This window comes from Eleutherodactylus coqui, chromosome 3 (assembly GCF_035609145.1).
Source record: "Eleutherodactylus coqui strain aEleCoq1 chromosome 3, aEleCoq1.hap1, whole genome shotgun sequence".
NCBI lineage: Eukaryota > Metazoa > Chordata > Amphibia > Anura > Eleutherodactylidae > Eleutherodactylus > Eleutherodactylus coqui.
Genome location: NC_089839.1, coordinates 152,196,740 through 152,221,583, shown reverse-complemented (window position 1 = coordinate 152,221,583; position 24,844 = coordinate 152,196,740). Strand labels below are relative to the sequence as shown.

The 24,844-nt window shown below is 41.0% G+C and overlaps 1 protein-coding gene across 1 annotated transcript in view; it reads left to right on the top strand.

The window, feature by feature from the left end:
* The window catches only part of TOM1 (target of myb1 membrane trafficking protein), an 81,275-nt gene extending 58,824 nt beyond the window's left edge, over positions 1–22,451 (top strand). Inside the window, exons 12-15 of the mRNA XM_066596368.1 lie at positions 5,449–5,524; positions 10,566–10,625; positions 18,973–19,012; positions 19,909–22,451. Of these exons, the coding sequence (XP_066452465.1) occupies positions 5,449–5,524; positions 10,566–10,625; positions 18,973–19,012; positions 19,909–20,054 (322 nt within the window). The 3' untranslated portion in view covers positions 20,055–22,451. The remainder of the gene's footprint in view (positions 1–5,448; positions 5,525–10,565; positions 10,626–18,972; positions 19,013–19,908) is intronic.
* The last annotated feature ends 2,393 nt before the right edge of the window (positions 22,452–24,844 follow it).

The following is a 24,844-nucleotide window of genomic DNA, read 5'->3' as shown; positions in this document are numbered from 1 at the left end:
GACATCCTGCAGCCACTCGTGTTGTCTCTCATGGCGGCTTCCAAGTGACATTTTCCAGCAGGATAATGCTCAGTAACACACAGCAAGGGTGTCACAGGAATGTCCCCACACTTCCATGGCTCTCTGGTCATCAGATTTATCACCAATAGAACATGTATGGGATCATCTGCAGTGCCAACTTAGCCTACGTGTTTGCATGATTTAGAGGCTCAGTGACAGCAAATTTGGAACAGCATGCTGCAGGATACTATATAGAACCTTTTATGCCTCCATGCCTGTCCGTATCACATCTTGTATCCTAGCTAGAGACAATAGAACAGGGTACTACAGCTTCCATGCCTGCCTGGATCACCTCTTGTATTCAAGCTAGAGGCGGTACAACAGGGTACTAGAGCCTCTGTATTACATCTTTTATGCAAGCTAGAGGCAGTACAACAGGGTACTAGAGCCTCCATGCCCACCTGTATCACATCTTGTATCCAAACTAGAGGCGGTACAACAGGGTACTAGAGCTTCCATGCCTGCCTGTATCACATCTTGTATCCAAGCTAGAGGCGGTACAACAGGGTACTGGAGCATCCATGCCCCCCATATCACATCTTGTAGCCAAACTAGAGGCGGTACAACAGGGTAATAGAACCTCCATGCCCACACATACACATCTTGTATCCAAGCTAGAGGCAGTACAACAGGGTACTAGAGCCTCCCTACAAGGGGTCAGTTTTCCACAATAAATGATCCTTTTGCTCTGATATTGTAATCACTTACATTTATATCAATGTTACAATCACACAGAGAAAGGGTCATTCGATTCTGAAAACTGATTCTAGGAGCATGACCGTTTTTATCACTTACCTTCCATGCTTCATTAAATAGACAGATGCAATGGTAGTTATTGGAGACAGTATAAGGGAAAAACACAATAAGTTTTCATATGGAAATGAATATCAATATCATGTAATAGCTGGAACCAGCGGTGTAGAGATACGATGGTGTAGAATTCAGATAAATGCAGTGAGTTTTTTTTCTTCCTACGTTCTCATTAGTTTTTGTTTGCTTTTCATTAATTTTTTTTCTCCTTTCTTTTAGCAGCAAACACACTGAATAAGCTTTTATGTCAGAGTATTAGGTTTTTAGCAGAATGCTTGGGGACTGAGAACTGTCTGACTATTTACATTGCCATATCCATACTGCACTGTATATGGAAGTGCTGTATGCACCAACATTTTAGTGAAATCCTATTACAGAATGTCAGTAAAATGAGAATATTTCCAAAGCCTCTTTAATTGGAGTGGTCCATAAATTACGGGTTTACTTATCTCCACTCCTCAATAGTTATCACCACATATCCTGTTGTGTTCATAAATATTAATTACTCAAATGAATCTCTTTTCCCAGTGTGGCTCACAATGTCCTAGACTTACCCCCTAAGTGTGATCAGTTTCCTAGGAAGCTATTTAACCTACCAGTGCTGGCAGAAAGACAAGTGTTCCAAGGAAACTTTTGTAAGCAATTGAAAAACTACAGACTCCATGGAGATGTTACTCTAGGTGAATTTGATTTTAGGTCCACAGTGTTGTAAAACAGCAATTTTATCCGCTGACCCGCTTTACTGACCAGTTCTTTAACCCCTTAAGGACCAGGCTCTTGTGGTCCTACAGGACAAAACACTTTTTAGGGATTTTACACATGTGGTGCTTTTTTTTTTCTTCAGCTACCAAAATTATTTTTGCTGATCAGGGTCTGCAAGGACCCTGCAGCTCTGCTGTGACAGAGGGCACCCAGCGGTCACATGATCGCCGGGTCACATACTGGAACTAACAATTTCACTTTTTAGTACATAGCACTATGTAACCAGAGAAGGAGAAGGCAGAAGCGGTAAAAACTGCTTCTCCCTTCTCCTACGGGTCCTCAGCTGTGTCTGACAGGCAAGGATCTGACCTGTTCCTGCTTGAGTGCAGGAGCAGAGGCTTTGAAGCCCAGGACCTAGTGCCATATATTTACCACCCTTGTTCCTAAAGGGTTTAAATTGGACCTCATGGCACTGAAAATGTATTAATCCAGGGACTTTGGGAACTGCAAAAGTGTGCAATCTCTTGTTTCTCATCTGAGAGTCTAGAATTGTTGTTAGTAAGCTTGAAGACTACACATGTATTAACCCCTTGAGTGGCACGCCCGGAAATTTTCCGGGACGAGCTCCACTGCCCATAGCGATATAGCCCAGAAGATTTCCGGGCTATGTATCACTATGGGATCTGCTGAGCACAATGCCATAAGCTGTGGCATTGTGCTCTGCCTGCACAGTCCCTCATAGAACAGTTCAGGACTTTGAAAAAAGAAGCAGGGAGATGTTACCGATCTGCTGGCAATCTCCCTCTTCTATTTTCAAACTCCTGCACTGCTTTGTTTACAGGTTGCCATGGAGACCATCAGCTTGTCAGAAGCCAGCCAATGGTCTCTATGTCAGGAAGAGCTGGTGCTTGGCTGTCAGAGGATAGCCAGGCACCACCTCTTACACAGCAGAGAATGGAGAAAACCTACGATCTCTGCTGTTAACCCTTTACATGCCGCAGTCTATGCGACTGCAGCATGTAAAGGCTGTCACCATCGGACCCCTGGAATGTGATGAGGGGTTCCTGATGGGTCTCTGTGGAAGTCCCTCAAAGGTACAAAACATTTTTTTAAAGTTTTTAAAACAAAAAGTAAAAAAATTATTATAAGGATAAAAATAAAAACACTTGTCTCCATTTACTTTGTAAAAAATTAAAAATAAAATTACACACGTGGTATCCCTGTGTCGTAATGACCCAGAGAAGGAAGTTAGTACATTATTTAACCCTTTAATGACACGGCTCCCTTTTCTTTTTTCCCTTTCCCTGTTCAAAAAATCGTAACTCCTTTATTTATTCGACTTCGCTGTATGTGGGCTTGTTTTTTGCGGGACAAGTTGCATTTTTCAATGGTGCTATTTAATGTACCATGTAATGTACTGAAAAAAATTCTAAGTGGAGTAAATTGAGAAAAAAGAAATGAGTTTCCATCATCTTTCAGTGCGTCTTCTTTCTACGGCGCACAAACTGCAACAAAAATGACATGATAACTTTATTCTGTAGGTCAGTACAATTGCTACGATACCAAACTTGTATAGTTTTTTGTTTTTTTTTTTTTTTGCTGTGGTACTTGTATTTTTTTCAGACATTTAATTTTTTCGATTATTGTCTGCTGCATCTTCTGTGCGCAATAACTTTTTTATTTTTCTGTCGACGTAGTTGAGCAAGGGCTCATTTTTTGCGGGATGTCCTATAGTTTACTTTGGTGCTAATTCGGAATACATATGGCTTTTTGATCGCTTTTTATTGCATTTTTTTTCTAGAAGACAGGGTGACTGAAAGTGCATTTCTGGCGTACTTTTTTTTTCGGACTTCGTTCACCGTGTGGGGTAATTAATGCACTACTTTGATAGATCGGACTTTTACGGACGCGGCGTTACCAAGTATGTATTTTTATTTGATTTTAGATTTTTTTTATTATAGATATGGCAAAAGGAGGGTGATTTAAACTTTTATTACTTTTTTTTTAAACTGTGAAAAAGTCGCGAAAAAGAAAAAAGCGATTACATTTTTGGTATTGGCATAATCGTACCGGCCTGTAGAATGACTTTACTACATTATTTATACTGCTCAGAGAATGCTGGGAAAAATAAAAATAAAAAACATGCCAGAATTACAGATTTAGTTAAGCTTGCCACAAGAAAAAATGGAATAAAAAGCGATCAAAATTTTACATGTTCCCAAAAATTAGATAAATGAAGACTAGATTTGATCCTGCAAAAAACAGGCCCTTCTAGAGCTCTGGCAATGGAAAAATAAAAATAATACGGCTCTTGGAATGTGGCGCCACAAAAGCAAACCTTTATGGAAAAAAATGTTTTAAATGTGCAAAACATAAAAAAACTGTATAAACTTGGTATCGCCGGAATCGTGTGACTCAGAGAATAACGTTATCACATTCATTATTCTGCACAGTGAACGCCGTAAAAATGAAATCCAAAAAACAAATGGCAGAATTTTTCCCCCCCCCCAATCTGCCTACAATTCTTTTTACAAAAGTTATGCAATACACTATATATACCCAAAAATGATGCCATCAAAAAGTACAACTTGTCCTGCAAAAAACAAGCCCTCATATGGCTGTGTCAATGGAAAAATGAAAAAGTTATGGCTCTTGGAACGCGACTGCAAAATTAAAGTATTGGCCCATTTAAAAAACCTGCCCTGGTGGGTCTGACAGGGGGGTAAGAAACCCGCCACTCAAGGGGTTTAAAGGACTACCGCCTGTTTAGTGACATTCAGGAGTCCTGGGTGTGAGACACAAGAATGAACTTGGCCAGGTGTTGTAAATCAAAGTTGCATGAACTGAGAGAACCGCCAGGCTCGTATGAGGTTGCTGCAGAAGATGTAAATTGACCCTTCGTATAATCTGATCTTTAGTCACTGAAGAAGAGTTGGAGCTTAGTTTGGGTGCATGACTGTGGATGGTGACATCAAATTACTCTCTCATTGGGTGCACAGTCTATTTCTGCCTCTCCACTGGCATCTACATATCTCCTTCAGGTCTCTTCGCTTCCAGGATTTGTTATGCGCTCCGAAGGAAACTTATTGCTCTTATTTTTGAGTACACGTGGTGTTCTTTCTGACTACACCTCTGCTTTTTCCATTTGTGTTTTAATCCTGCTTTTGTCATTTTTTTTATTTTATTTTTTATTTTTTTTTGCTAACCATGAGCCTTTCTGATTTCTGTGGCTGGTGCAAGCACTTAAAAGCATTTGTGCCATTCTTCTTGATTAGTGGCATGATCGTGGGCATCTACTTCATCATAGAGGCCATTGTGTATAGCGGACCTCTATCTGATGAGCATTTCTTTGATCGGATTGACCTACCCAGGCCAATTTCAGCAAAATCTGAACTGAATCCAGCTACTTCCAGGAGCTTCAGGTTACCCACTGACATGGCACATGCCATTTGGCTTGGGGCAAGTGAATAGTTTAGTACATAAGGGAATTAGAATATGGCTGAAAATTAACCTCTTTACTGACCTGACAGGTAGTTTAGTTGTGCTGTTTATTTTCCTGTGCATTTATACACCCATTTTTCCTGAGAGTCTTGTAAGTCTATTTGTTGGATTTGTTTTCCACTACTTGAGAGCAAGCCTTTCAGATACGAGGGTTGTAAAGTATTATATATTAGAATGTGCGGAGGCTTCTTTTGTTGGGTTACATGGAGTAATAATGCCTCTTCAGTTATAATTGTTGCTCCTTGCAGTTCATCTGTATTCCTGTAGTATTGAATATCCTCCTACATGTATTTTGTATTATTTTGCAGGGGTGTGGGGGGGCTGTTTTTTTTTTTTTTTTCCACATTTTTCCTCAACGTCTTTTTTTCCATCTAGTGTTAAATATGAAGATCCTCAAGCAGCCGAAGGACTTGCAGTAGCCCTTGATACTCGGCAGCAGAATACTGGTGCGGTAAGTAGTTATTGATGTGCCTTTTACTTAACGGACCTCTGTAGAAATGCTTAATCATGACAGCTACTGAACTGATCATTCATTAAACAGCTTTAGCATATGTCCAAACGTAACAGAAAATTTGACAGCAAATTCCATAGCATTTGCCCATTAAAAAAAATCAATACAGATTTTGACTAGGAACCTGCTGTATCTGCAGTGGATATTAACAACTGCAGCTCTCCCTTACCCCGCAATACATCGCACCCCATCACCCGACAGCCTCTAGTAAGTGTGGAGCTGCTGGTCAAGTGATTTGGAAGTGGCACCACCTGACCAGCGGCTCTACACTCACTAGAGACTGCCGGGTGATGGGGTGCCATGTCTTGCAAGGTGAAGGAGAGTACTCCAGGTATTAAAATTGGCTGCGGATCCAATTTTGACGTTTTTTTTAAATGCATAAATGTTGTGGAATTTTCCGCTGCAGAAACTCTGCGGCATTTCTGCTACGTGTGAGCGTACCTTTTAAAGAATAAGTGCACTTTTTAAAAACTTTTGGCATGACCTCCCAGGTTCTTATGGAATAGCAAGCACTGTAGACTCTTATATTCTCAGGTGATACAAACAAAACAGAAGGGAGGATTTGCTGTCCCAAGTATACATACACATCTTACTAGATGCCTCACTATGATGTCGGAGTCTTGGCCACACGCTGACCTTGAGATATCTCTTTTGGGATCAATGTTTCTTTGGTCACCTGTGATTCCTTCCGTGAACTTCCAGATTACTGGGAAGAATAAAGGTATGGCAGTCTATAGTCGGAGGCAAGGGAGATGACCAAGCAACCTGTTCTAACACCACAGTCGCTGGCCCACTCTTTTGTGTATGGCCACCAAATTCATTCTTTGTACCTTGGCCTTCTATTGTAAATCTCACATTTAGCACGTTTTTTCACCGGCAATAAGCCAGTTGATATAGAAAAACTTTTCTCAATTGATAAAAGAAGACCTTGTAATTTCTTCACAAATTGACCTTCAGATAACAATGCAGAGATCTCACTAGGAAAATGACCACCCCATTACGAGTTACCTACCCACTAGGTTACTTTTTAGAACTTTTAAATCGATACAACTTGACTCCTCCACTTCAAACATCAATTTATATTCGAACTTGGATGACAGAATTGAATAAGAATTTTACAAGCAATGAGATTAAGTTTCTCCTCAGGCGCTCTCATGGCTCTTCTAGCTGCATTAGAATCCAGGAGAATTATTTTAAAACTGTGACTAGTTGTTAGAAGGCATTCTTAAAGGACCACTTTTACCCTCCTTGGATGTTCGCTGGAGGTGTCCTTCGGCCCCAGGCACCTTATTTTATTTGTAGCTTTCATGCCCTATTCTCTCCTACTTTTGGAATCAGGTGAGGCTTGTAATTAAAAAGCTATGCTAGATTGACATCCGTCTTTCTTCAGAATTGTTTCAATGTTGGGTCCCTACTAGAGATGAGCGAGTATACTCGCTAAGGACAATTACTCGATCGAGCATTGTCCTTAGCGAGTATCTCCCCGCTCGGCAGAGAAGGTTTGGCTGCCGGCGCAGGTGACAGGTGAGTTGCGGCAGTCAGCGGGGGGGGAGAGAGGGAGAGAGAGATCTCCCCTCCGTTCCTCCCCGCTCTTCCCCGCAGCTCCTCGCCCGCCACCGGCAGCCGAATCTTTGCTCCCGAGCGGGCAGGTACTCGCTAAGGGCAATGCTCGCTCGAGCAATTGCCCTTAACAAGTATACTCTCTCATCTCTAGTCCCTACCCCAAATTTTAGACAGAAGGGACATGACATTGCAACCTAGATACTGAGAGCTGCTAAATTAATTCTGAAAGAAGGTATTTTTGGAACTTTTGTTGCAAAAGTTTGTTACAATTTTTTTTTTAATCACTGAATTCAGATTCCTGCCTTTTTTTTTTTTTTTTTTTTTTTTTTACTTGAATGGTGCTGTGAGGGTTTTTTTTTGTAGCATCACTTATACTTTTCACTGGTCCCATTTGTGAATTCATATGACCTTTTGATCACTTTTTTTATTTAATTTTATTGTAAGGTTATCTAGGCAAAATTAGCTTTTTTCATCATGTTGTTGTTTGTTTTTTCTTCATGGTGTAGGTTTAATAATTTACTAACTTTTTTTTCTTGGAGTCATTACGAATGCGACAATACCAGATTTGTGACTTTTTTTTGGCCCCATTAGGGGACTTGAATATTACCATCTTATATCATTCTTATAATACACTACTAGACTTCAGTATTGCAGTGTATTTTAAAGCCTATGAAGCTCAGCCTTGAGCAAGTAAAGGGTTTAACACTGGGGGTCGCTAGTTTCTCTTGTACCCACGGTTTCAGCAAGTGCCAGGCTGTCATTTAAAGACCATCAGAATTAACTGAAAGGCATGTGCTGTCTACTTTTTTGTTTGTTGTACCTTGGACATCATCTTTACATCATGTTTGTGATATTTTGAAGTGTCTACGTTCGATGCCTAACATTTCGTGCTCAATTTTTTGGCCATATATGAGGTTTAATTGTTCTTCTCTTTGGTTCACCCCATATTGCGTGCTTTAGCCTTTCTGTTACTGAATATAAAACATTACAAAAAAATATTTTTACATGTTAATGACCTATCAAAAGTTTTGCTCAGTGGGGGGGTCCTGATGCTGAGACTCCTGCTGATCACTCAAATGAAGGGACTGCAGTGCTCACTCAAGCACTGTGCACCTGTGGCTGTATTCACTGCCTGTCATCTCCTCTTGGCAGCGCAAGGCCTCATTCACGCGGCAGGTTCGAATTTCGGCTGCGGAATCCAGCACTGAATGTGGTGGGTGACCTTGCATACCTGTCGTCTTCTTCGCCAGCGTCCGCTGTACTGTGGATGGTCCACATGGCTCGCCAACGGACATGCGCAGTACAGATTTTTAAAAATTAAACTCCTGCTTTTCCTGCGGAATCTGCGGCCCGTCTGCAATGTTAATTGCAGTGGTCCCTACTGCAGTGGTCCTCCACTGATCACAATTTGTGACATGTTGCTCTGACATCTCAAAATATTTTAAAAAGGGCATGTAGTCTATAAGGATATTTTCCAGGACTTAAGTCTTAATGATGTATATTCAGGATAGGACAGTAATAGTTGATTGATAGTAGTCTGCTGCTCAGAATTCCTACTGATCATGATCAACTGTTTGCTGGACCTGCTGTCTTTGCTGATAGAGCCAAAAGCCAACAACTCTGCCACTATTGCAGTGACCTTGGTTGGTTGGGCAGGTATACATTCCATTGAATTCAATAGGAGCTGTGCCTACAATACCAGTCTGGGCCACTACATTGTTAATAGAGCTGTCTGCTTCTGGCTGTGTCTGCAATGACAGCAAGCCAGACAACCAGCTGCTCGGCCCCTGTAAAAAGACCCTTAAGGCCCATTTACACGCAGCGATTATTGCTCAAAATTTGATCAAACGGCAGATAGGCAATCATCGTTGCATGTAAACGATGCCATTGTTTACTTTTCGGCTGAACGATGATTTTATGGTGAGCTTAAAATTCATCGTTCAACTGGAGAAAAGATAACAGGGACTGCACGCTGTGTTCTGCACGGGAGTCAGAGATTACATTGTATTCTGCTGACAGCCCGTGCGAGAACAAAGGAGCTGTGTGCAGATCTCAGACCACATGCTTTTCTCTGCATACAGCTCTCGGATGCCCCTTTTACACGCAAATGAAGCTAAAGTGTTAATGGACATTAGTGTCCATTAACGCTTTATGCAAAATGATCGCAAAAACTGTCAATCATTTGAAAGATTGTCTTTGGGTGTAAATGGGCCATCAGTCTCCCGCACATGGAGTTGGCTGCACTTGCTTGGAGGAGCCCTCTCTAAGCAGCAAGGTCACCTGTTCCGTCTTAGAGCTGACAGCTACAGCATCTTAGTAACCAATGCATGCATCTGTAAGTATTTTATTCCCCTGATACCTCTTTGGTTCTACATGATTATAAAAATACTGTTGTGTATATATGGACTTATTTATGTAACAGATTTGTGATTTTTATGTATCACTAATATGTCATTATATGGTAAATTCTGTTCGGCGACTCGATCAGTGATTTCTGTTAAAATCCAAGATTACAAAGAAATACTTGTAGCTCTATTTTGTCCAAGAAAACTGCACCTAAAACAGTCTTACATACTTTGCGCCACATTTACTATTTTTTTATCTTTAGACACTTTCAGACATACTTTTTTAGACTTGTCCAAAAAGGAGCCTAGTCTGAATTGTGCCAAAAATTGCAACAAAATTTTGTAACCATTTCTGACGTAAACTAAGCCATTTAAAAAGATTTGTTATAAGACAAAGAACAACTGAGAAATTGTATGTACACAGAAATGTATGTAATACTCGTCTTGTGACTGGTCAATAAAACTAAGTAAAAAAAAAAAACGAAAAAAAACTAAGCCAATTAATAGGTGTTATAAACTGCTGCCATGCTGGAGACGGATGCTGCGTATACCATGGTCTGCAATGTCCACCACCAAGATGGTCCTAGAGCATATCAAACCAAAAGTATCGCTGGAGGGCAAAATCACCAAACAGCGGCTCTCATACTTTGGACATAACATGCGAGCCAATTCTCTGGAAACAACATTGATGCTCAGCACAGTTAGTGGGTCGCGGAGAAGACCACGCCAGAGAAAACGCTTCCTGGATGCAATCAAGGCAGATACAAGCATGCACATGGAAGAACTGAAAGAAGCTGTCAAAAGTATGGAGAACAATGATCCATAAAGTGACCAAAAGTCAGTCTAGACTGAGCGGATAATCCTCATCATCATCATAAACTTGAACTAGACAGTCTGAAAATTCAAAAAGTTTTCAATCCAGCTTCCATAAATTTGGCACATTTTATGACCGTCTGTCTTAGTCTTCACTGGCTAACTTGTAGACCTGTCCCTTAGTGTCTAGAATAAGTAATGTTGATGGAATATTAAACAAAATGGAAAATGCCTACATTCTTCTTATGTTTTCTCATCAGATTCAAGCCCCGCAAAACAACTTCATGGATGACATTGAAAAATGGCTATCGGTTGATGGAGTAAGTGATAAGGCCTTTTGGGGTTTTCCTATTTAAGTCACTTGCTGTTGTGCCCATATTGTATAAGATTGTTTTATGACAAATGTAGAGGAAATACAAGTTGGTATGAGATGCCCTGGATAATTCTAGAGATCTTGCAATTACTCGGTCTACACGTTCATCAGACTGATCCTTTCCACTCCGCTGATAATAGTCTGCGTTCTTGTATTCTAATCATTTAGCTTTTTCCAGTAACATATAGGAACCTCTTTCTATCTTCAGAAACCTCTAGTTACCATAGACACGAGAGCTGCTTCCAGAAGTTACACTAATATGAAGAGAAGTCTCGTTTTCTGCGTACTATTGTATGGCGCAGGTGCAGCGCCTGACATTCAGATTTGTTTGATCTGCTTGCATACACATTAGGAAGTGTGAACAAAGTTGTTTGATAATTCCGTATGGTTAGGGCTTTGCAAAAACATTCTTATGCATTACAGGTTTGGGCTTCTGCTATGCAGCTGCCTTATGTTAGGGACAACCAAAATGGCTGCAAATATGGCATCAACATTGATGTTCTGCCTCAAAAGAGCCATTTATCTTGGCACATGTAGATGTCCGTGCATTATATCATCATGAGAATAGGCATTAAAACCCTGCCGATGACTTCTGTAATAGAGTAGTCTAGCAGTGAAATGCTCATGCTGGTTGGTTGGGCCCTTGGTACGCGGTTGGGTCTTCCAGCCAGTCACATGCACCGCAGATCGGCATTGTATGTAGAATGTGATTGATGGTGTAAAAAAGACCATTTTTTGTATTGAGAATTTTGTAACTTGAGGGATCGCTATAATGCAGTGTTAACCCCTTCCCTCTCCATGTCGTATAGGTACGTCATGGAGCGGCGGGGTATGTATGAAGAGAGGTTGCGGGGCAACCTCTCTTCATACAGTGCGGGCGTCAGCTGTTTGTTACAGCTGACACCCGCGGGTAATAGCCGCGTTCGGCCGATTGCGGCTATTAACCATTTAAATGCCACTGTCAATTCTGACAGCAGCATTTAAATCCCCCGAATGATGCTCGGGGGTCCCGCACGGCCCCCCCGCAGTGAGATCGGGGGTGCCGTGCAGGTGTCATGGCAGCCGGGGGCCTTCTGAAAGGCCCCAGGGCTGCCTTACCAGACTGCCTATCAAGCCATTCCCGTGGAGTGGCTTGATAGACTGCCTGTTAAATGGCAGTATGACGTAATGCTATGGCATTACGTCATACTGCAGGAGCGATCAAAGTATCGCATATTAAAGTCCCCCAGGGGGACTTCAAAGTAATGTAAAGGAAAATCAATAAAGTTTTTCTTAATTGTGTAAAAAAATAAAAAGTTATAAAACCCCCTTTTTGCCATATCTATTATTAAAAAATCTAAATCATAAAATAAAAATATGTATTTGGTATCGCCGCACCCGTAAAGGTCCGATCTATCAAAGTAGTGCATTATCTTTCCCGCACTGTGAACGTCGTCCGAAAAAGAAAAAAAAAACGCCAGAAATGCACTTTTTCAGTCACCCATCTCTCAGAAAAAAGCTATAAAAAGCGATCAAAAAGTCGTATGTATTCCAAATTGGTAGTATCAGAAACTACATGACATTACTCAAAAAATTAGCCCTTGCTCAACTATGTTGACGGAGAAATAAAAAGTTATTGCGCGCACAAGATGACCGCAGAAAATAATTGAAAAAAATTAAATGTCTTTGAAAAAAAAAAATAGTACAGTATAAAAAAAAAAAATACAATATTGGTATTGTAGTAATCGTACCGACCCATAGAATAAAGTTATCATGTCGCTTTTGTAGCCGTTTGTGCGCTGTAGAAACAAGACACACTAAAAGATGACGAAATGTTGGGGTTTTTTTTCATTTTACTCCATTTTAGAATTTTTTTTAAGTTTTTTATTTTTAGTACATTATATGGTACTTTAAATAGCACCACTGAAAAATACAACTCGTCCCACAAAAAACAAGCCCTCATAAAGCAACGTTGATGGATAAATAAAAGAGTTATGATTTTTTTGAAGGGGGGGGGGGGGGACGAAAATGGAAAAAGAAAAAGGGCCGCGTCATTAAGGGGTTAAAGTTCATTCATCACATTTCATACCTGCAAACAGAGTATGTGTGATAATTAGTGACCCTGAAGAAAATAAGTTTGTTTTGTTTTTTTTACTTTTTCTCATTATGGCAGAATAATGGCTTAATTCGTCATGGATAACTTCAAATTCCACATCCTGGAGATTGTGCTCTTCAATAACATGGTTCAGTGAACCCATACTCTCCAATTAAATCCTGTTATTTTATGGACTGATGTAGAACATAAAAGCAATCATCTGTTCGCTAGGTTTAGCACACAGTTGTGCTCATTGCTTTATGGCATTTCAAAGTATTTCTCTTAATGTAGAATGTCACTGAGTTTTCCATTCCTGGTTTTAAACATTCTCTTATCCTTTTCTTAGTTCTGGTTCTTAGAAAGCTGGCTGGTAACCAGTATTGGTAATCCACTGTGGTAATCATCCAGCTTCCTGAACAGCAAATCTAACTGATTCGGAAGTGGGGCTGTATACTTATTGGAAAGCTTTGCCCTTTTCAAGTTTGGAAACTTTGGTAACAACACCTGTTGCATCTGTATTGTGGTCATACTGGTTGTCACTCCCACTCCAACTTTCTAAGAACTATATTGTTAAAGATTAGAGATGAGCGAGCATACTCGCTAAGGCAAACTACTCGAGCAAGTAGTGCCTTATTCGAGTACCTGCCCGCTCGTCTCTAAAGATTTGGGTGCCGGCAGGGGGCGGGGAGTGGCGGGGGAGAGCGGGGAGGAACGGAGGGGAGATCTCTCTTTCCCCCCCCTTCCCGCCTGCTCACTGCCGCAACTCACCTGTCACCCGTGTCGGCAGCCGACTCATTAGAGACGAGCGGGCAGGTACTCGAATAAGGCACTACTTGCTCGAGTAGTTTGCCTTATCGAGTATGCTCACTCATCTCTATTAAAGATTTCACTGAATTTGTATAAACTCAATAAGGGTGCGTTCAGACATTGCAGAAATTCTGCAGATTTGTTCTGGAATTTCTGCAGTGGAGCCGCAGATTAGAGTTACAGTACAGTTACAGCAGAAAATCGCCATTTTTTTTTCTCCCTCTTCTACATGTGAACGGGATTTGCTTTAATCCAATTGACTTTGATAGTATACTTTTCCGCTGCAGAAACTCTGCAGCGGTTTTTTAATGTCTGAACACACCCTAAAAATGGGCAACTCAGGGGGCGAAAGTAAACAGCTGGGTGTTCATACATCTAACTAGTTATCAGAAGTCTGTAACCTGCCTCTACTTCAGGGTTTGGAGAAGTAGAAAAAAATGGTGGAACATCCCCAGTAGAGAATGGAAATATGAAATTGGAAACTATATTCTCTTTTAAAATGATAGTAAACCAATGATTTGTGTTCCTTCTTTTAGAGACACAAAGAGGGAGTTCCTATATTTAGAAGGCGCAGCTTACCTCAAATACTGTTGTACTCAACTGAATAAAGGTGTCAACCATATAAAAAAGAAGATAAGAAAACCCATTGGGTGTGTGGAGCGACCTCTAGGTGTAATATAATTAAATGAGATTGTTATTGCCAAAGTCTCTATTTATTAAGACCAGCATGTGTACACTGTTAATAAACCTCTTCCTCGGTACTTGCTGGGAATATACTAGACATATTAAATCACTGTTGAAATAAAGGGTGACATAGGCAGAAAATAATATAGTATAGAATATAGTGCAAATAAACAGCAAAGATATATGAATGGCTATGCAGAAGTCCAACCTCCAGTATATAGTAGTACAGTCACTGCACTTCACATTACTTGTATACGAGTATAATAAGGCATTATTTTGTTACATGAAATGCATCATGTTTAGAGATGAGCGAGCATACTCGTCCGAGCTTGATGCTCGTTCGAGTATTAGGGTGCACGAGATGCTCGTTACTCGAGACGAACACCACGCGGTACTCGTCTCGATTAAACGAGCACTGACCATTGAATGGGCTGCCGGCGATCTCAGGATGAATTTTCGGGAAGGACTTAAAAATATAAGCCCTTACCTGAAAATCATCCTAAAATGTGTAAAAATACAAAAAAAAATGTATACTCACCTTTCCGCTGAAGCCGGAGTTCAGCCGCGCCTGGCCAGCAGTTCTCCTGAACTGCTCTGAGTAGTATTCAGCAGCCGGGGATTTAAAATCCCCACCTGCTGAATGGGCTGTCTCTGATTGGTCACAGCCCTCACCAATCAGAGGCAGCTCTCACTCACCCATTCATGAATTCAGGTAAGGGCTTATATTTTTAAGCCCTTCCCAAAAATTCATCCCGCGCTCGCCGGCAGCCCTTTGCTTTCAATGGAGCCGGCTGTATTGCCAGCTCTATTGAATTCAATGGGCTAACATCGTTCTTCTCTGCCACAGCTGTTACAGCTGGCAGAGGAGAATGATCTTTATGCTGACAGTGCGGGGGGGGGGGGGGGGTCCCTCTCTTGCCACTATTGTGGCTTAATAGTGAGACCTCGGAGCCCGAAATGCAGCCCTGCATGTTGCTCCTCGCCTGCCCTATCCATTTCTGTGTTTTTTACATGACTTTGGTGATTTTTGCTAAGATTTTCACAAATGAAAACCTTAGCGGAGCACCAGTCATATACAAAAATACTCGAGTCGCCCATTGACTTCAATGGGGTTCGTTACTCCAAACGAACTCTCGAGCATCACTGAAAGTTCGACTCGAGTAACGAGCACCCGAGCATTTTGGTGCTCGCTCATCTCTAATCATGTTATATTTTTTAGATCTTCTAAGGGCGGTTTCACACCTGCGTTTGGAGTTCTTTTAAGGCCCATTTACTCTACAAGGCGATTGTTTTAGCGATAATTGTTGCGTCTAAATGTGCGCCCATTGTGCACTTTTCGTGCACTGCTAGCTGATCGATAAATTCGTTCAGCCTTATCTGGAGTTCTCTACGGGTAGTGCTGATAGCATTGTTTCCCGCTGGAGAACAAAGGAACTGAAAGCAGATAAGAGCCCTCCGGCTATTAACTGCTTTCAGCTAAAGCTTCATTTGCACACTTAATTGCTCTTAAGTAGCTGAGTAGCTAGTTAATAGGGTATGCAAAATAATAATAATAATAATCACTCAAAGCTGTCACTCAAACTGTTGTTTGAACGATCTTTGAGCGATCATCGGGCCTTTAAAACTGATCAGTTTATAATCGGTCCATATTCAGTTAAAAACTGAAGCAGAACTGATGCATGCAAATACCTTTTGGGGGGGTCGAGTAGCTGATTATTAGATATGCAGGTCCTTGCAAACTCCACAAGTTTCACTCTCTTGGAGGTCTTCCTCCAAACCAACACAATACACACTCCTGGCTAGTGAGTGGTGGCTAGGCTTCTCCCTCCCTCTGTTCTTCCGCAGGCTTAGCTTCCTTTCTCTTCTCTTCCCTCCCCCTCCCAGGTCACCTATTGTTTTGCTTTGCAGTGTACTGATTTAAAGGATCCTTTCAACACTGAAGTCCTACACTTTGCATCCCTCTATCATTGACAATAACCCCTTTGTGACAACGTCGACCCTTTTTTTATTTTTTTTATTCCATTTTCGTTTTTTTATCCCCCCCCCCCCTTTAAAAAAAAAAAAAAAATCGTAACTCCTTTATTTATCTATCGACGCCGCTGTATGAGGGCTTGTTTTTTGCGGGCCGAGTTGTAATTTTTAATGGTGCTATTTAAAGTACCATATAATGTACTGAAAAACTTTTAAAGAATTCTAAGTGGAGTAAAATAAAAAAAAAAAACGACATTCTGCCATCTTTCAGTGCATCTTGTTTCTACGGTGCACAAACTGCAACAAAAACGACATGACCACTTTATTCTATGGGTCAGTATCAATACTATGATACCAAACTTGTTTTTTTTTTTTTGTTTTTTTTACTATACTACTCTTCTTTTTTTTTTTTTCCCAAAGACATTTCATTTTTTTCAATTATTTTCTGCCGTCATCTTGTGCGCGCAATAACTTTTTCTTTACTTTTCTGTCGATGTAATTCAGCGAGGACTCATTTTTTGCGGGATGTCCTGTATTTTCCGTTAGTACTAATTCGGAATACATACGACTTTTTGATCGCTTTTTATTGCGTTTTTTCTGGGAGACAGGGTGACTGAAAAAGTGCATTTCTGGTGTCCTTTTTTTTTTTTTTTCAGACGACGTTTACCGTGCGGAGTAAATAATGTGCTACTTTGATAGATTGGACTTTTACGGATGCGGCGATACTAAATACCGTATATACTCGAGTATTAGCCGACCCGAGTATAAGCCGAGTCAATAAGTTTTACCACAAAAACTGGTAAAACTTATTGACTCGAGTATAAGCCGAGCTATACTTGAGTATATACGAGATAAAGAAAAAATGCAATACTCACCTTCCAGCTGGCGTCGGTGCGATGCTCTCCCCGGCAGTGAAACAAGCTGCTGAGAATTCTCCCCGCTGTCCTCTCCCTGCTCGGCTTTGAATTCCCCCGCCGTCAGCGCTGTGTAAGCAAGCGCTGTGATTGGATCGAGCGCCAGCCAATCACAGCCGGCAATCAAGCAGCTTGCCGCACTGCCAGAGAGACCATCGCGCTGGGAACACAGAGGTGAGTATTGTGAGTTTTTTGTTGTTTTTTTTTACCTCACTCGAGTATAAGCTGAGGGGGGATTTTTCAGCATTAAAAAATGTGCTGAAAAACTAGGCCTATACTCGAGTATATACGGTATGTATTTTTATTTTACGATTTAGATTTTTTAATTACAGATATGGCAAAAGGGGGGTGATTTTAAACTTTTATAACTTTTTTTTTTTTTTTTTTACAAATAAAAAAACTTTATTGATCTTTCTTTTACTTAACTTGTAAGTTCCCTTGGGGTCTACAATATGCGATGCCTTGATCGCTTCTGCAGTATGACGTAATGCTATAGCAATACGTCATACTGCATTGTGACAGGCAGCCTATCAAGCCACCCCACGGGGATGGCTTGATAGGCACCCTGCTTAGGCAGCCCTGGGGCCTTTCAGAAGGCCCCAGGCAGCCATGACACCTGCACGGCTCCCCTGATCTTTCCGCGGGGGGAAGGGGGGGTACGGGAACCCCGAACATCGTTTGGGAACTTTAAATGCCGCCGTCAGAATTGACAGCGGCATTTAAAGTGTTAATAGCCACAATCGGCCGAATGGCTTATCGCGGCTATTGCCTGCAGGTATCGGTTGTAGTAAACAGTGGGGCGACCTCGCTGCATACATACCCCCATGCTCCATGATGTAAATGTACGTTCTGGAGCGGGAAGGGGTTAATGCAAAATGGAAAGGTGCTTTCTGTTTTTTTTGGACAGCAACAATAATGCCGCATGCTGTGCTTTTTTTTTTCCATTCAGAAAAACTATACCCAAACTAAAAGCTAATAAAATGTATTGCTCTCGAAGGGTCTATAAGAATACGGAAAACAAAGACTGAGGGACAGATGCAGATGTGAAACCACCCGAACATTTTCAGATCTTTGATGTTTATATATTGTTTATGTACTTTTTAGTTTCTTGTAGATTATAATCTTGTCACATATGTGTGGTTATAAAATAACAACTCGATTCCTGTAAAATTAGTATCTAACAAGGGCAATATTTTACCATTTCTATGCTGCTGATGTATTATGTGATCTACTATGTGGTTGTAAAATACAGGCAGTATGACTCTTTTGCCTGTAAAATGAGCATTTAACAATGACTATCCTCCACGATTATCATGTTGCTGCTACATCATGCAGTTGCTATTCATTTTATATCACTCATTACTGTGTTCTATTTTTTTTTATTCTCTTCTTTTAGTACGTTCATGTTCGTATTTGATATTTTTGTCTGGACTATCTTCTATACTATATTACTTTCTGTCTCCATCACTCTTTATTTCAATAATGATTTTAATATGTCTAGTGTATCCTGAGGAAGAGGTTTAATTAACCTCAAAGTGTATAAAAGCTGGTTTTAATAAATAAATAGAGAAGTTTCGCAATAAACATCTCATGTAATTATATTACGCCTGGAGGTCGCTACACATGCCCTATGAATTTTCTTCTCCTCCTTTTTTTCCCTGCATCTACTTCAGGGTTGTGAAGGTTTCCACAGAGCGCTCCGACCCGGGTGGTGTTACATCTGTATTAGTAATTGGAATCCTAATTTATACATTTTAATAGGAATTGTTGCCATTGCTCTTGAAATGTCATTTGCCACCTGCTCTCTCATACTGTATCTAATAGCTTCTTTTCTTCCCACACAGGCAGATGAGGTGGAGGGGGAGGACGGGGTTACAAGTGAAGGTAAGTGCCCGGCCATGAAGAGCTATAGTTACGGCTTTTACTCCAGTCATGTTCCTGCAATGAAGGCGAATCGGCACATTTTGTCACATAAAAAATGTGTTATTTGGTTGTACAATGAGTTTTAAAGTGACTATGCACCACCACTCGCAGCTATGGAAAAAGTTGCAAATTTTTGTGCAAATACCCGTTTGCGCAAAACTTTAAGATTTTTCAGGCCAAAAACTGGCGTAAAAACTTTTGTAAATAAGCCGCTATTTACTTTTGACAACTGTGGCAATCAGCTATTTGAGTTACCAACCTAATATTTTCTTTTTTTCTGGACAGCTTATCAAAAATCACAGACAGCCAACATGTTTTACAGACATGTTAGAAAATATTAACCCTTTCCAATCCACTGTCTGACCTCTGAAGACATTATGATTTAAGGCTGTACAACTCCGATGTTGGAAGACATCCGTCGGGGTTCTCTTACTGTATATTGCCAGCCTCTCTGCTGTCGGAGCCTATCCAACGTATCACCTCATGCAGTATTGGCTTTAGCCAGCATATAGCGCTGTTGTATAACGGCGGAAAAAGAGTAAGCCCCCTAGGAAAACCAGGATACAAATTGGATTGGAAAGGGTTAAATCCTACAGATCACATGTCTATAGCCTAGACAGGCTGCCTTTACATTGGTGTTGGAACCTCCGCTTGAAGGTTCCGTCGCAGATCTGGCACAAAATACTAGAAGAAACAGGGCTGCATGCAAACATTGTATTACATGGTCAAATCTCTTATTGAGCCGCAGCTTTACAATGAATGCCATGTATTCACCTTTTGTCAATAAAAATATTATATTACAAGTTTTTGTCTTTGGGCTTTAGTTGTAAAATGGTCTTGTCTTGTGTTTCCAACAGAATTTGATAAATTCCTAGAGGAGCGAGCAAAGGCAGCAGACCGAATTCCAGCATTGCCTTCTCCTCCAACTGAGGCCCCTAAAGTAACTTCCAGCACAGGCCGGGATAAGAAGGAGAAAGATGAAGAGGCTCTCTTTGGGTTGTGAATCCTTAACTTTTATGTTAAGAGTTGAAGGACACCTGCAAAGTCTAAAAATGTCACAGACTGCTGTAGAGTGGAATTCTCCAGCCGGAGACTCTTCTGAGGATGAAGAAAAAACGTTTCCTGTGGTACTAGGATCTTCTGGAATGGGGATGCCATGGGTTAGGACCCTTTTACATAGAACGATTAACGTAAAAATAAAAAATAAAAAAATTGAATTGTGCGAATTTGTACGAAAATCATGCAGTGTAAACACAGACTAGAATTGAATGAGAATTTGTTCACTACTTGTTCATTTTCTGCAGGTGGAAAACTCATCGTTCACTCGTTCGTACGTCGTTGTGTGTGAACGGTGATCGTTTAGTCATTCGTATTCGCTGGTATGATGACTGAACAATTTGTGAACAGAATTGCAAGCGAAATTACAAACGATTTCTCACTCTGTGTAAAAGGAGCCTAACAGCACACCACATGGCTGATTTACTTTGTTGATTTGTATTCTCTTGTGATATTAGCTGGCTACGTCTACTGATGCCTCCTAATGCGGTAGACTGTTTTTTGGACTGCCGCCTTTCTTGTGTACCATGTCCAGATAACTATCTGAAGTGGAGCCATTATTTAGCACTACAAACCTGAAGCTGTCCATATGTACCTCTAACACCTACCACATACAGATTGCACTACTGGAAGCGGATACAACTAAGCTTACAATGGGACTTCTCAATATGATGATCCTGTTTTCATCACCTCTTCACTTAACACCTAAAGTGCCTTCTTGGTCTTGCTTTGTCTTCATAAGATGTTCTACAGATTAGGAGCAGCATGCGGTTTATTCCAGTACTCTGTGGTTTAGGTACAAGAATACGCTGCTTTTTAAACATGTAAGCTTACTTTTGGAATACGCCCAAGAGATGGTAACCTCAAGATTGGTTTTATTTTATATGTGTCTTGTACAGGGAAAACTGAAATGATTTGAGGAACCCTGCGAGCTTGTAGTTTCCAGGTCATCACTTCGTCTTCTAGCCTCTTAAATACTAAAGAATGTCCGACTCCAACATAAACGGCCTTATTGACTAAGTGGATGAGACTTGTTGCTTTTGTTTCTACCCTCACATATTTTTTAGACGTGTTCCTTATCTGGTGGTTCCATTTTGAGGATGGAGTTGAGTAAGTTACAAATGGCTGCCATCAGCATTTACTCAAAACTGAGATAACAACTTTGCACAGTCATAAATTGTTCATATTTTGCCATGTTTTCAGACAGCAATGTATCTTTTACATTTTAGTTTCCATGGCTATATCCTACGGTGCCTGCTCTCTTTTTGGGGGGTTGACAGATGTTTATGAATATCTGTCTAGCTGTTAATATTATACTAGAGAAGACGCATGGTACTGTAACGAGGTTGGGGGGTTCGACTGTTTATCATCAGAGATGCCAGAAACCTGATGAACCCTGTTAGAAGTCAAAGAAATTTAAGAGGATTGAATTGAAAGTGGTTCCCTAAGAAGAAGCCATGACAGTAATGTGAGTAGAGCCTTAAAAATGTACATGTCCTTGGATATAGTCATGGCAACCAGAATCTATAGTTTACATTGTTGGCTACGTGCGAAGAACTAAACAATTATTCAAACAGACCTAACCGTTTATATTACAAAGTTGCCTCTTATTTCGGAATTTAAAAAAATAACAAATCATAAGGGGGGCTTCACATCTGCGTCGGGGGTTCTACTTTCCTGCTCCATTTTGGAGAGCAAATAAGTGGGATCCGTACGATTTCCGCCTAGCTGTCCGACCTTTGGACGGAAGAAAAAGTGCTGCATGCAGCACTTTTTCTTACAGTATTGTGAGTCAAATCTGCGACAGATCCCTGTCCGGAGGAGCCAACGCAGATGTGATACCGGCCTAATACTTATAACTGTAGGACCATACAATATTGCCTTAGTTGTTGTCTGCTCGTAATACTAATAACGCTAGGAGATGGTTAAGTAGTGGCCCTGTAAGGTTACCATTCATCTTGATGGATGGAGAACCGTTACGATTTTGCATAGTTGGTTCTGTCGTACAGCCACTAGAAACTAGTTGGACAAACTGAAGATTCTTCCGAATGATGAGCCTTTAGGATAAACCGTTGGAACACCTTTTGGTATTGCAATATGTTTGCCTGTCAATGTCTACATAATGCAGCTTCTACGTTGATTTCTTGGCTTGTCTTCATAATTGACTTTCAGCATTTTCTGGTGTCTCTAAATCATTTGTGTGTTAAAACATTCATCCGACATTTGAGGCTTGTTGGTCTCTCTGGATTTCCTATCGGTTTTTTAGAAATTTTGAATACATTTTTCTTGGGAATGTCATTGTTTAAACATATATATTAAAATGAATAAATACAATTGAAAATTCTACAGTTTGGGTTCCCTTCTGTCCAGTATTTGCTTGCATTTTCGGAATGTGTCTGTGTTGGTCAGAGATAAATATTAGTATGGCAATACATCTATACCCAGAACTTGATTTTATATTAGGCATCCATGGCATGTGCCTAAGGGGCCAACCTGCAGATAAGGGCATGTGATCCTCGGGGTCAGGGGTGGATTTTAGTTCCTGTAGTGTGTGTTTGAGAAGTAGACTCCATGTACTACTTACATACATGTAATCCATGGGGCTTTCAATTTTTTTTCTTGCTGTCTGTGCAGGTTTGTTTATTTGTGTAAGGTCGGACTCATACGCTATTGACTCGCTACTGAATTTCGCAGCGTTTTTACAGCTGTGGAACCATGTATAGCTTCAAAATTATACTGCACATAACCGCATATTAACGGTCATGCGCAGTTCACCTGCTGTCTTTTTGTTTATATTTCTCATGCCGTCGCTTAGCAATGACGCATATACCAACCGCCCATACACAATGTTAAAAAGGGCTCTATTTTGCGTATATACATGGCAAAATAGAACATGCTGCGTTCTATTTTGCGCTCGTACAACGTGATTCCGACACGCTAATATAATATAAGCATAGTAATTGATTGTGAGCTACCGTGTAGCACACAGGCGTACAGAGCACACGTGATACACGGTTAACATACGGGGCCTAAGGTGCGGTGTTATGAAGTTGCATTAATAGGCTGTTGTTTTTGTGTTTTCGGCCTGATGAAAACTCTCAACGTAAACATAGTTATGTTCCCACAGCAAAATTGCAGCTTTCGCATTGCGCCTATAAAACCGTCAAAATCTGTGGCTTTGTGCCGTGGTTTTTGTTGTGAATCTGCATGCAGCATTTGCCCTGTCAATGGTCAAAATCCGCATGCAGAATTCTGATGCGGGAAAATTGCATTTCCGTGAGTTTCCGTATCAAGTGACATGTCACATGTTCAAATGGAAATTCTCATTTCTGCAACGGAATTCTGCTGGCGCAATTTGCCTATTGACATGGCAAATTCTTATGCGGATCTGCACCAAAAGCAATGAATTTTGACAACCGTTTTTAGAGGCGGAATTTGCGGCACCGATTCTGCCATGTGAACATATATCTTAAATCTTCCATCAACTGAAAAATAAAGTTCTAGATTTCAGAATATTGTGACACAAAGCAAATTTGATTGCTTTTTTTAGGCCTCCTGCGCACGGGCAGGTTCGACCTTGCATGCGAGATTCCCACCCGGAGACACCAGTTTACCTGTCCGGCGGCTTCTGCACACGCTGCTGATGTGTCAGCCAACACCCCGTTGCGCTTGCGATGGGGGTGACAAGTATCCAGCGATACTTCCGCAGTGCTGCGGGACGGACAGTTTCCATTGACTTCAATGGAAGCTGGTCGTGCGTAACCTGCACAAAATCGCAGCACACTGCGATTTCTTCTTCATGAGTGGAAAATCGCAATCAATTTCCGCTCATGGAGAGGAAATGGCATTTTGCCATTGAATACTATGGGCTATATTTGCTGCAGGGTCCGGCCACGTACTCCACAATGCAAATCCGTCCGTGTGCAGGAGGCCTTAAAGTGTTATTCTTATTAACTTTTTTTTTTTTCTTTTATAGTAGTAAAACAAAAAGCAACATAAAGTAGACTACATAGTCATACTGATACTGGTTACTGGATATTCACCAGTATCCCTTCTGTCCTGCAGATTATTACACCCCTCTGAAGTAGCTCAAATGCTGTGTATGTACACAGAATATATCTGGATTGCTGTGCTTGACGGAGTTTCTAGAAGGGCGGAAAAATGTATCCTCTTATTAATCACAGAGCCCAAACCGCTAATACTTAAAGGCTCAGTGGAGATGCAACTACCAATTATGCCTCCAGACTCTTAGAACTCAGTCAATCAACAGGGTAGAGACGCTGGTGTTAAAGCTAAGGGCTACTTCACTTATAGCTTAATAGCAGATGTAATCATCCTCTGAGCAAACTAGTCCATAAAGAACAGAGAAATATTCATGAAAAAACGCCAGTCCCTCCACAGACCTGCACAGAAAAAACCCGCACGAGTTTAACCCTTTCCAATCTGATTTTGGATTCAGGGTTTCCGAAAAGGCTTTCTCTTTTTGCCGTTATACAACGGTGCCATCTGCTGGCTAAAGCCAGTGTGTGTGTGTGCACCAGAGAGGCTCCGACAGCGGAGTGGCTGGCAATAGATGGTAAGAATACCCTGTCGGACATCTTCTGACATTGGAGCTGTACAAGCTTCAATCAGAATGTAGGAGGATGTCAGCCAGTGGATTGGAAAGCGTTAAATATACGCAGCCCATGGCACTCCCTTCCCTCCAACAGAAGTGAGCAACATGACAACTCGAGTGCT